We start from the raw sequence: 12,500 nt of genomic DNA, 5'->3' as shown, positions 1-12,500 counted from the left end.
CCAAAAACCTACTTGGCAAAACAACAACAACAACAACAGCTTTTATCCTGACCCAAACCATTATTTAGAGGCCCGCCCTCAAATCAAACTCTGTTCCACCCCCTTTTCCATTCTTTGTCCATGTTAATCCAGTTTGCTCTCTATTTGCTTCATTCTTGTACAGTATGTGCATGGATTTGCGCTGAAGATAGGCTATTGTGTGCATTGTTGACTTCTAGTACCACTGCTGAAAGAGCCCTGGGAATTAGCATAATTTCGCAAAACCCCCTCCAATTTGGCTCAGCAAAAGCTGACTTCCCCTATCAGTTCCAAAATCCATAATCTGTCTTCCCCCCCTCACTTCATGTTTCCTCAATCTGTCTTTTTCTTGTTTTCTGTCACTTGTTTTTTATTTCTCCCTCCGTGCAGTTTAATTTAGTGCTTGTGCTCCATTTCTGGCAATGAGCCTGGAGGGATTGTGACCTCACAGCGGTCTCTCGTTAGATAAGCATTGTTATCCGTCGCTCGGCATTCATCGCCAATGACTGGGCATTGTTTTTCCCTCACGTCGCCGGCTGTTGTTTGCCAATCCTGCCTCCCTCTTTGGCAGATCTGCTCACAAGAGGATGTGTTCACTTCTGTCCCTCATTCCTCCAGATTCGTTTAAGTTACATGTCATCAGTGTTTAAAGGGAAAAAAACGGAACGGAAGGGTTTACTGAGCCACTTCGGTCTACTGTCAAAAAAAGCATTGAAAATTCTCACATTATTTACTCACCCTCATGTCATCCCAGATGTGTATGACTTTCTTTCTTCTGCAGAACACAAATGAAGATATTTAGAAGAATAATTCAGCTCTGTTGGTCCTCACAATGCAAGTGAATGGGTGCCAACATTTTAAAGCTCCACAAAGAACATAAGGGCAGCCTGAAAGGAATCCATATGACTCCAGTGGATAAGTATGTGTATTCAGAAGCGATATGACAGGTTTGGGTGAGAAACAGAAAAATATTTAAGTCATTTTTTACCATTTTACTACCTGCCCAGTAGGGGGCGATAGGCATGAAGAATGCAACCAAAAACAAAAGAAGTAAATGTGAAAGTGGAAAAAATTACTTAAATATTTTTCTGTTTCTCACCCACACCTATCATATTTCTTCTGAAGACATGGATTAAATAACTGGAGTCTTATGGATTACTTTTATGCTGCCTTTATGTGCTTTTTGAGCTTCAAAATATTGGCACCCATTCACTTGCATTGTATGGTCCAACAGAGCTAAATCCTTCTTCTAAAAATCTTAATTTGTGTTCTGCTGCAGAAAGAAAGTCCCACACATCTGGGATGGCATGAGGGTGAGTAAATGATGAGAGAATTTTCTTTTTTGGGTGAACTGTCCCTTTAAAGTCATTTTGGTTTGTTTACATCCAGAAATGTTTAGCTTCTTTTTTTAACCTTTAAACACAAATTATTAAAGTCAACATGAAACACATTTGCAACCCAAGTTACTTCCATATTAAGATGTTTTTGGAGTGAAACAGACAAAAACTGATTGATCGTGAAAAGTGGGCGTTCCATACCAGAACGGAGGCACGTGATTGGAGGGGAGGAGCTGAATCTTAAGCAGCCTTGGTGATGGTAGCCAAAAAGGAAAGTTGTTCCACAGGCGGAGCATGTTATAATAATAAATAATGTATTATATTATTTATATATGGTGTACAACATTGCAATGATTCTCCTTTAGAATAGCATGCACTGATGTGTTGCGCCCGGGAAGAATATGAACATCCATTAATAAATTAAATAAGGACAATTTTTGCCTTTTGATGTTTTCATGTTGACTTTAAAGCAACAGTTCACTTAATTAAAATACTCTCATTTTGTTTAAAAACGAAAACTGGCTCTTTAGGACGGTTTCTGAAAGCCGTATAATATCTGCAGATTTACGTAGAATTTGGACACACATCGTTCACAAATCTCCACCTTGTGTTTTGTTTATTAAACATTTTAGCTCATTTTTTAATACCTACAGCAAACGTTAAGACTGTAGTACTCTAAACTAAGTTTTACACATTTAACCATGTTTGAATATTAAAAAATAAATAAAACATGTAATAAAACAAGTTAGGACAGAAAAAAAATAAAAATCAGATTGTGTCTGGGCCAGGGCTGGACTGGTAATCTGGCATACCGGGAATTTTCCCGATGGGCCGACACACTTTGGGGCCGATTAGGGGTGGACTGGCCATCGGGAGAACAGAGCGGGCCAGTGGGTCGCCCGCGAAACATGCAGAATGGTCCGCGATAAGCTAAAATGAGCCGTCGTGTTATGAAGAATGGACCATAAAACGGCGCCGCGATATGCAGAAATGGACAGTGAACCCAGTAACCCAGAGCCCCCAAATATATAAATGTATAGTTTGAATCCACTGTAAGTCACTTTGGATGAAAGTGTCTGTCAAATGCATAAATGTAAATAACACGTCATTAATTAACATGCATTTTATAAAATGATAAGCTTCACATTTCTGCCTCATGGCAACAAAGTTGCAAAACTGAATATAACTTTACATAGATGCCTACATACGTCTTGTGTCTATACGAGAGTGGTGGTGGTGTAGTGGTCTAAGCACATAACTGGTAATCTGGTAATCAGAAGGTTGCTGGTTTGATCCCCACAGTCACCACCATTGTGTCCTTGAGCAAGGCACTTAACTCCAGGTTGCTCCGGGGGGATTGTCCCTGTAATAAGGGATGTAAATAAATGTACGTTTGAAAAACCTGGCCCCGTTCACTTCCATTGTAAGTGTCGCACTGTAACCTCGCTTTTAGCTTTTTTACAGAAAAGGACGGACGAGTCGTACTTATTTATTTATTTATTGTGGTAAACAATATTTTGCAACACAGAGACATGATCAATCACAGTGTTTAGAGTAGTCTATGCCCAGACAGAGTCCGGCCTGTTATCCTGTGCATTTTTGCACACTAAGCGTGGGATGTGTGATCTGGAAGAGCCAAACTGAGTCTCACCAAAGAGAAACGCTTCCCGCCGCAGAGACTGCCTGTGTACTCTTAACTGGGCTAATGTGGCTTGATCCAATCAAATGACTAAAAAAGAATATTTGATGCATCATAGACTCTGGATAATTCATGTATTAGGGGTTGACTTATTGATAAAGCAATGGCTCATGTGTTTGTTTCTCCCAGGTCGCCAATCTCCTACGGCTATTCCAGATTCCTCAGATCAGCTACGCCAGTACCAGTGCCAAACTCAGTGACAAATCCCGCTACGACTACTTCGCGCGCACAGTTCCGCCAGACTTCTACCAGGCCAAGGCCATGGCCGAGATACTGCGTGCCTTCAACTGGACCTACGTCTCGACCGTTGCCTCAGAAGGCGACTACGGGGAAACTGGCATCGAAGCCTTCGAGCAACAAGCACGTTTGAGGAACATCTGCATCGCGACCTCCGAAAAAGTGGGACGATCGAACGCAAAACGCTCCTCGTATGAGGTGGTGGTCCGCCAGCTCCTTCAAAAACCCACGGCCCGCGTGGCGGTGCTGTTTCTACGAAGTGACGACGCACGAGAGCTCATAGCGGCCGCCGCACGCCTCAACGCGTCTTTTCTCTGGGTGGCTAGCGACGGCTGGGGAGCGCAAGAAAGCATTGTTAAAGGGAACGAGTTTACAGCGGACGGGGCGATTACGCTAGAGCTAGCCGCTCACCCTATACCCATGTTCAACCGCTACTTCCAGAGCCTCACGCCTCTCAACAACCACCGCAACCCCTGGTTCAAAGACTTCTGGGAGCAAAAGTTTCAGTGCTCGCTCGGCGGGGCTTCGTCGGCTGGGGCGGGGACGCCAAAGCTGCACTGTGACCCAGGATTGGTGGTAGACGAGTCGAACTTTGAGCCAGAATCTAAGATCATGTTTGTCATAAACGCAGTGTACGCCATAGCGCACGCCTTACACCGTATGCAACGAACTCTGTGCGCGAACACCACTCAATTGTGCGACGCCATGCGCAGCCTTGACGGCAGGAAACTCTACCGGGACTTTCTACTTCACGTCAACTTCAGAGGTAACCCGCCTCACTGTTCTTGTTTCCTCTTTAGAGGTCTGCATGAGTAATATGGGTTGAAACCCAAACCTGGCTTGTACCCGAGACCTGTGTGACCTGACCCAACCAGTACAATCAATATTTTAAGCCCAATCTCAACACAAACTTAAAATAGTTCCCACTCTTTATAATTTAATTTCCAAGCAATTAAATGTGCATCCTATGTTACAATATACATGCAGTTTTATCAAGGAAAGGCACATTTTTGTGAAATCTTTCTAAAAATACAATGCAACGAATGAGACAGAGCTCAAATGTCTCGAAATGCTTTTTTAAAAGTATACGTTCATTTTAACTAGACACAGTTTTTAAAAAATGTGGCATTCCTGCACGATTCGCAGTGCTGTTGTCAAAGATGTCCGTCCAGTGTGTTTCTACATAGAAAAATATTGAAAAACAGAGTAAATGCATGTTACGAATACGTTAGGTATGTGAACAGCCCCTAACTTGTCTGTTCATGTTGGTCTGTAAGTAAAAGTGCACATAAAGCTACATCAAATAAATTGTATTTATATATATATGAGTGAGAGAGAGAGCGACAGAGAGCGAGCGAGAGGAGCAAGCGAGAGCAAGAGAGAGCGAGAGAGAGCGACAGAGCAGCAGAGAGCGAGAGCATAATAAAATTTAAATTAAATTAAATTGAGAAAGAGCGAGCGAGAGAGCGATAGCGACAAGCGAGCAGTCAGATCGACAAGCGAGAGATAGCATGCGACAGATAGCGAGATATATGCGAAAGTAGCATTGCGATAGCGACGATAGATAGCATGCGACAGATGACATAGTCGACAGATGCGATATAATGCGTGCGATACAGAGCGATAGCGAGGCAGAGTATGCGATAGCGTGCGACAGATAGTGACATATGCGATAGCATGCGACAGATAGCGCAAGATAGTCAGATATGCGATAGCAGTGACAGATGACAGCGATAAGTCGACAGTATGCGATGACAAGCGACATTATGCGATGCACAGTAGCGATCAGATGCACAATGATGCAGCAGTCGACAGTAAGTCAATATGCATGCGACAGCAATATGCATAGCGACATAGTCAATGCGAGCATGACATAGCAAGCATATATCGAGCATACAGCGACAGTCGACAGCATGTCGACAGATAGCAAGCGTCGACGATGCAGTGACAGCAGCGATAGAGAGCCATAGCATGAGCAAGCGAGAGCGAGCGACAGCAGAGCAGACAGTGACAGAGAGCGAGCGACAGAGAGCGAGAGAGGCAGAGAGCGAGTGACAGAGAGAGCGAGAGAGAGGCAGAGAGCGAGAGCGAGCGACAGAGAGTGCGAGAGAGCGAGACAGAGGCAGAGAGCGAGAGAGAGGCAGAGAGCGAGAGGCAGAGCAAGCGACAGAGAGCGAGAGCATGACAGAGCGAGAGAGAGCAGCAGAGAGCGAGAGAGAGCAAGAGAGAGTCAGAGAGCGAGCGACAGAGCAAGCGACAGAGAGTGAGAGAGAGCGGCAGAGAGCGACAACGAGAGAGCGAGAGAGAGCGAGAGCATGACAGAGATCGAGAGAGAGCCCTTAAAGGGATAGTTCACCCCAATGAAAATTCTCATCATTTCCTCACCCTCATGCCATCCCAGATGTGTTTGACTTTATTCTGCAGAACACAAAAGATATTTAGAAGAACATGTCAGCTTTGTAGATCCATACAATGCAAGTTAATGGGGAGCAGAAATTTGAATCTCCAAAAAGCACATAAAGGCATCATAAAAGTAATCCATACGACTCCAGTGGTTTAATCCATGCATGGAAAACATCAACATTTAAGTCATTTTTTGTCATAATTTCTACTCCCTGCCCATTAGGGGCGATATGCAAGAAGGATGTGAATCACCAAAAAAAGAAGGAGAATTAGTGACGGGAAGATCGGATCATTTTACTGACTTGGATCTTTGAATCATTGAAGTCATTTCATTCATTAGTCACGTGACAGCCGCATTGGCTCTGCAGGAAACAGAGACCTCTCGACTCGGTTTTCGGATCTGAATCTCATTTGGTCACATGACCGCTACTAGGCTCCGCATAGAAGACAAACAATGTACATTTTTCCCTTAACAGATGACAGATGAAAGAAAGTCAGAAACATCTGGGATGGCATGAGGGCACGGGTCTGGCAGCGGACCTCTATTCCTCCTCTCTCTATCCCCTTCCTCTGTTTCCCTGAAACCGGCACCGTAAGCCGTGTGTTTGTTGTTTACGGCGTATCGGTGTCACTCTGTGGTCGTGACGAGACGGGTTTACAGACTCTGTAATTAGAGACAGTGTGTGACTTGATTGTGAGTCGGGCGTCTTCTATCAGTGCCTCCAAGAGCTCGGCATTGAATGACAGGTGAAGAAGAGAACGAGGCAGGTAAAAATAAACCATGTAAAAGTGCTCGGCTTGCTCAGGATGGCACGCCATGTAGATGGGATTATGCCACACTTATCTGTGACTGGGCACAAACACATTGAAATATAAACGCACAGTGGGAAGACGACAACGATAGCAAGTTCACGGGAGGAAAAGGGCGAAATTTAAAGTAAAGTTCACCCAAAATCTAAATTCTTCCTATGCTCTCTATGCACTTAACTGCATAGAGAGCTATAGGATGCTCCCTTGCTCCCTATTTAGTGCATGACTTAACCTTCAGTGTGCTGTCTGTCTGCACTGGTCTCAGAACAGTTATAGGAGAGCTATAGGATGCTCCCTTGCTCCCTATTTAGTGCATGACATAACCTCCAGTGTGCTGTCTGTCTGCACTGGTCTCAGAACAGTTATAGGAGAGCTATAGGATGCTCCCTTGCTCCCTATTTAGTGCATGACATAACCTCCAGTGTGCTGTCTGTCTGCACTGGTCTCAGAACAGTTATAGAAGAGCTATAGGATGCTCCCTTGCTCCCTATTTAGTGCATGACATAACCTCCAGTGTGCTGTCTGTCTGCACTGGTCTCAGTTCAGTTATAGGAGAGCTATAGGATGCTCCCTTGCTCCCTATTTAGTGCATGACTTAACCTCCAGTGTGCTGTCTGTCTGCACTGGTCTCAGAACAGTTATAGGAGAGCTATAGGATGCTCCCTTGCTCCCTATTTAGTGAATGACTTAACCTTCAGTGTGCTGTCTGTCTGCACTGGTCTCAGAACAGTTATAGGAGAGCTATAGGATGCACCCTTGCTCCCTATTTAGTGAACGACATAACCTCCAGTGTGCTGCCTGTCTGCACTGGTCTCAGAACAGTTATAGGAGAGCTATAGGATGCTCCCCTGCTCCCTATTTAGTGCATGACATAACCTTCAGTGTGCTGCCTGTCTGCACTGGTCTCAGAACAGTTATAGGAGAGCTATAGGATGCTCCCTTGCTCCCTATTTAGTGCATGACATAACCTTCAGTGTGCTGTCTGTCTGCACTGGTCTCAGAACAGTTATAGGAGAGCTATAGGATGCTCCCTTGCTCCCTATTTAGTGCATGACATAACCTCCAGTGTGCTGCCTGTCTGCACTGGTCTCAGAACAGTTATGGGAGAGCTATAGGATGCTCCCATGCTCCCTATTTAGTGCATGACATAACCTCCAGTGTGCTGTCTGTCTGCACTGGTCTCAGAACAGTTATAGGAGAGCTATAGGATGCTCCCTTGCTCCCTATTTAGTGCATGACATAACCTCCAGTGTGCTGTCTGTCTGCACTGGTCTCAGAACAGTTATAGGAGAGCTATAGGATGCTCCCTTGCTCCCTATTTAGTGCATGACATAACGTCCAGTGTGCTGTCTGTCTGCACTGGTCTCAGAACAGTTATAGAAGAGCTATAGGATGCTCCCTTGCTCCCTATTTAGTGCATGACATAACCTCCAGTGTGCTGTCTGTCTGCACTGGTCTCAGAACAGTTTGAAATGCAGAGATATGTCGATATATGCCCCCCAAAAATCACTGGTTTATTTATGTTTCATTGTTACAACTTACCCCATATTAACAACATGTCCCGCTTATTAGGAGCCGTGCGTCTCTGCAGAACAAATATAGTCGTTTTCCAATCAGTGGCTGTTTTCAACCCGAGACGGACCGCTTTACATGACTTGCCTACTATACTGAGATTCCCTACTTACCTATACGTCGCTATAGGGGCAAGTTGTCACAAAAGGTCAATGTGGGTCCAGTGACATGCATCGTTTTCCCTGGGCTATATCGAAAAGAAAACAAAATGTTCAATATGATTTTTGTAGGTATGCGGCTATGCAGAAACTGACTGTACAAAAAAATCCTCACCTTGAAAATATTCGCTGGACTCTTGATACTCATTATACAAACATGTTGGAGTGCAGAATGCCACGATTGGCCAATCAGAATCAAGTATTCAAGAGCGCCATATACATAACAAGTAGTACATAAGTAACATCATGGACAGAGATCTGAGATCTGAGAAAGAAATATGGTATACTAGAAGAGGAAAGGAAGATTGATAACATGGTATACTACATTAACATTTATGCATTTGGGAGACGCTTTTATCCAAAGCGACTTACAGTGCACTTATTACAGGGACAATCCCCCCCGGAGCAACCTGGAGTTAAGTGCCTTACTCAAGGACACAATGGTGGTGACTGTGGGGATCAAACCAGCAACCTTCTGATTACCAGTTATGTGCTTTAGCCCACTACACCACCACCACTCTTGTTGTCATGTATTAAACCGTACATTGCATGTTGTACTGTATATATGAATAAAGTACCACGGTATTACCATCACTGTACCATGGTACCGCAACAGAACTCTTCTGTAAGTGCTGTGAATGCGTGTGCATGAAAATTGAGGAATAGAAACAGGTAGTGATAGATTCACAGAAAAGATAGAAACAGACAAAAGCCATATGGAAAGAGAGCGTGAGGGAGAGAGATAAAATGACGGCGGAGAGATTGAGTGGGCTGGTGCGCATCAGCAGAAGAACATTCCCTTTGAAGTTCACCATCTTAATTTTTCAAGCGCAGCATCACAGACGTGTGGGGTTTGCTGTCTGGGCCAACTGAGAGAGAGAGAGAGAGAGAGAGAGAGAGAGAGAGAGAGAGAGAGAGAGAAGGAGGCAACCCATGCAGGAGAACTGGAGAAAAGAATGTCATCATCATGCAGACATGGGGGATGAAGTTAAAGAGGGAGATAGACAGAGAGAGAGATAGACAGAGAGCGAGAGAGAGAGAGTGACAGAGAGCGAGAGAGACAGAGCGAGAGAGATAGACAGAGAGCGAGAGATACAAAACCCATAGAACCATGGGACAAACACCCCATAGAATCCCTTCATACAGAATTCTGTAGAAACATTCGAAGAGTTCAGAGTAGAACACCTACTAATGCATGCCGGGCTGAACTAGGCAGATACCCCCTTATTATACATATTGAAAAACGATCCCTCAAATTTTGGACACACCTAAATTCAAGTTCCCCTAACACACTGCAACATGAAGCCCTTAAAACCCAAGAGCTGAAGCCTAAAACCAGAAAACTCACAAACCCACTAACAACTAACAAACACCAGTTTCAGACCAGCACTGCTGAACTAAACCAGATCAGAATAAACCAAACCATAAAAGAAAGCAAATCTTCATATTTGGACCGTTGGGAAAATGAAAGTAAAATCCAAAGCAAACTGGAATGTTATCGGACCCTAAACAGAACATATAATCTGGCAGAATATCTGCACACTGTAAGAGATCCAAAACAGAGACGGATCCTCCCCAAATACAGACTCAGTGATCACAGACAAACATGAACGAGTCTCACTGTGACACGGGTGAGGTGGAGACAGACAGACAGACAGACAGACAGAGTCTGTGCTCACTGTGACACGGGTGAGGTCGAGACAGACAGACAGACAGAAAGAGTATGTGCTCACTGTGACACGGGTGAGGTCAAGACAGACAGACAGACAGACAGACAGAGTCTGTGCTCACTGTGACACGGGTGAAGTCCAGACAGACAGACAGACAGACAGAGTCTGTGCTCAATGTGACATGGGTGAAGTCCAGACAGACAGACAGACAGAAAGAGTCTGTGCTCACTGTGACACGGGTGAAGTCCAGACAGACAGACAGACAGAGTCTGTGCTCACTGTGACACGGGTGAGGTCCAGACAGACAGACAGACAGACAGACAGAGTCTGTGCTCACTGTGACATGGGTGAGGTCGAGACAGACAGACAGACAGACAGACAGAGTCTGTGCTCACTGTGACATGGGTGAGGTCCAGACAGACAGACAGACAGACAGACAGAGTCTGTGCTCACTGTGACATGGGTGAGGTCCAGACAGACAGACAGACAGACAGACAGAGTCTGTGCTCACTGTGACATGGGTGAGGTCCAGACAGACAGACAGACAGACAGAGTCTGTGCTCACTGTGACATGGGTGAGGTCGAGACAGACACACTCTCTCCTTCACTGTGAGAAATTTACAGAGCTGAGAGAGAGACACCTCCACAAACTCTCAAACCTCATGCCACAGTTTTCCAGTTCAACAGATACAGATGATGGTGTTACTGGGGGAGATCAGATCAGATGCTGGTGTTACTGGGTGAGATCAGATCAGATGCTGGTGTTACTGGAGGAGATCAGATTAGATGCTGGTGTTACTGGGGGAGATCAGATCAGATGCTGGTGTTACTGGGGGAGATCAGATGCTGGTGTTACTGGGGGAGATCAGATGCTGGTGTTACTGGGGGAGATCAGATCAGATGCTGGTGTTACTGGGGGAGATCAGATCAGATGCTGGTGTTACTGGGGGAGATCAGATGCTGGTGTTACTGGAGGAGATCAGATCAGATGCTGGTGTTACTGGGGGAGATCAGATCAGATGCTGGTGTTACTGGGGGAGATCAGATGCTGGTGTTACTGGGGGAGATCAGATCAGATGCTGGTGTTACTGGAGGAGAACAGATGCTGGTGTTACTTGGGGAGATCAGATCAGATGCTGGTGTTACTGGAGGAGATCAGATCAGATGCTGGTGTTACTGGAGGAGAACAGATGCTGGTGTTACTGGAGGAGAACAGATGCTGGTGATACTGGGGGAGATCAGATCAGATGCTGGTGTTACTGGGGGAGATCAGATCAGATGCTGGTGTTACTGGGTGAGATCAGATCAGATGCTGGTGTTACTGGAGGAGATCAGATTAGATGCTGGTGTTACTGGTGGAGATCAGATCAGATGCTGGTGTTACTGGAGGAGATCAGATCAGATGCTGGTGTTACTGGGGGAGATCAGATCAGATTCTGGTGTTACTGGGGGAGATCAGATCAGATGCTGGTGTTACTGGAGGAGATCAGATCAGATGCTGGTGTTACTGGGGGAGATCAGATCAGATGCTGGTGTTACTGGGGGAGATCAGATGCTGGTGTTACTGGGGGAGATCAGATCAGATGCTGGTGTTACTGGAGGAGAACAGATGCTGGTGTTACTTGGGGAGATCAGATCAGATGCTGGTGTTACTGGGGGAGATCAGATCAGATGCTGGTGTTACTGCAGGAGAACAGATGCTGGTGATACTGGGGGAGATCAGATCAGATGCTGGTGTTACTGGGGGAGATCAGATCAGATGCTGGTGTTAATGGGTGAGATCAGATCAGATGCTGGTGTTACTGGAGGAGATCAGATTAGATGCTGGTGTTACTGGTGGAGATCAGATCAGATGCTGGTGTTACTGGAGGAGATCAGATCAGATGCTGGTGTTACTGGGGGAGATCAGATCAGATGCTGGTGTTACTGGGGGAGATCAGATGCTGGTGTTACTGGGGGAGATCAGATCAGATGCTGGTGTTACTGGAGGAGATCAGATCAGATGCTGGTGTTACTGGGGGAGATCAGATCAGATGCTTGTGTTACTGGGGGAGATCAGATGCTGGTGTTACTGGGGGAGATCAGATCAGATGCTGGTGTTACTGGGGGAGATCAGATCAGATTCTGGTGTTACTGGGGAGATCAGATCAGATGCTGGTGTTACTGGAGGAGATCAGATCAGATGCTGGTGTTACTGGGGGAGATCAGATCAGATGCTGGTGTTACTGGGGGAGATCAGATGCTGGTGTTACTGGGGGAGATCAGATCAGATGCTGTTGTTACTGGAGGAGATCAGATCAGATGCTGGTGTTACCGGGGGCGATCAGATCAGATGCTGGTGTTACTGGAGGAGAACAGATGCTGGTGTTACTGGGGGAGATCAGATCAGATGCTGGTGTTACTTGGGGAGATCAGATCAGATGCTGGTGTTACCGGGGGCGATCAGATCAGATGCTGGTGTTACTGGAGGAGAACAGATGCTGGTGTTACTGAGGGAGATCAGATCAGATGCTGGTGTTACTGGGGGAGATCAGATCAGATGCTGGTGTTACTGGAGGAGATCAGATCAGATGCTGGTGTTACTGGGGGAGATCAG

General features: G+C 45.7%; 1 protein-coding gene across 2 annotated transcripts in view; it reads left to right on the top strand.

Annotated features, from left to right (window-relative positions):
- The window catches only part of LOC127622733 (metabotropic glutamate receptor 3-like), a 71,026-nt gene that overhangs the window by 28,880 nt on the left and 29,646 nt on the right, over positions 1-12,500 (top strand). For both annotated transcript variants that reach the window (XM_052096791.1, XM_052096790.1), the window contains exon 3: positions 3,184-4,057. In XM_052096791.1, the coding sequence (XP_051952751.1) occupies positions 3,184-4,057 (874 nt within the window). The remainder of the gene's footprint in view (positions 1-3,183; positions 4,058-12,500) is intronic.

This window comes from Xyrauchen texanus, chromosome 29 (assembly GCF_025860055.1).
Source record: "Xyrauchen texanus isolate HMW12.3.18 chromosome 29, RBS_HiC_50CHRs, whole genome shotgun sequence".
Classification (NCBI taxonomy): Eukaryota; Metazoa; Chordata; class Actinopteri; order Cypriniformes; family Catostomidae; genus Xyrauchen; species Xyrauchen texanus.
This window is presented reverse-complemented; position numbering and strand designations above follow the sequence as displayed.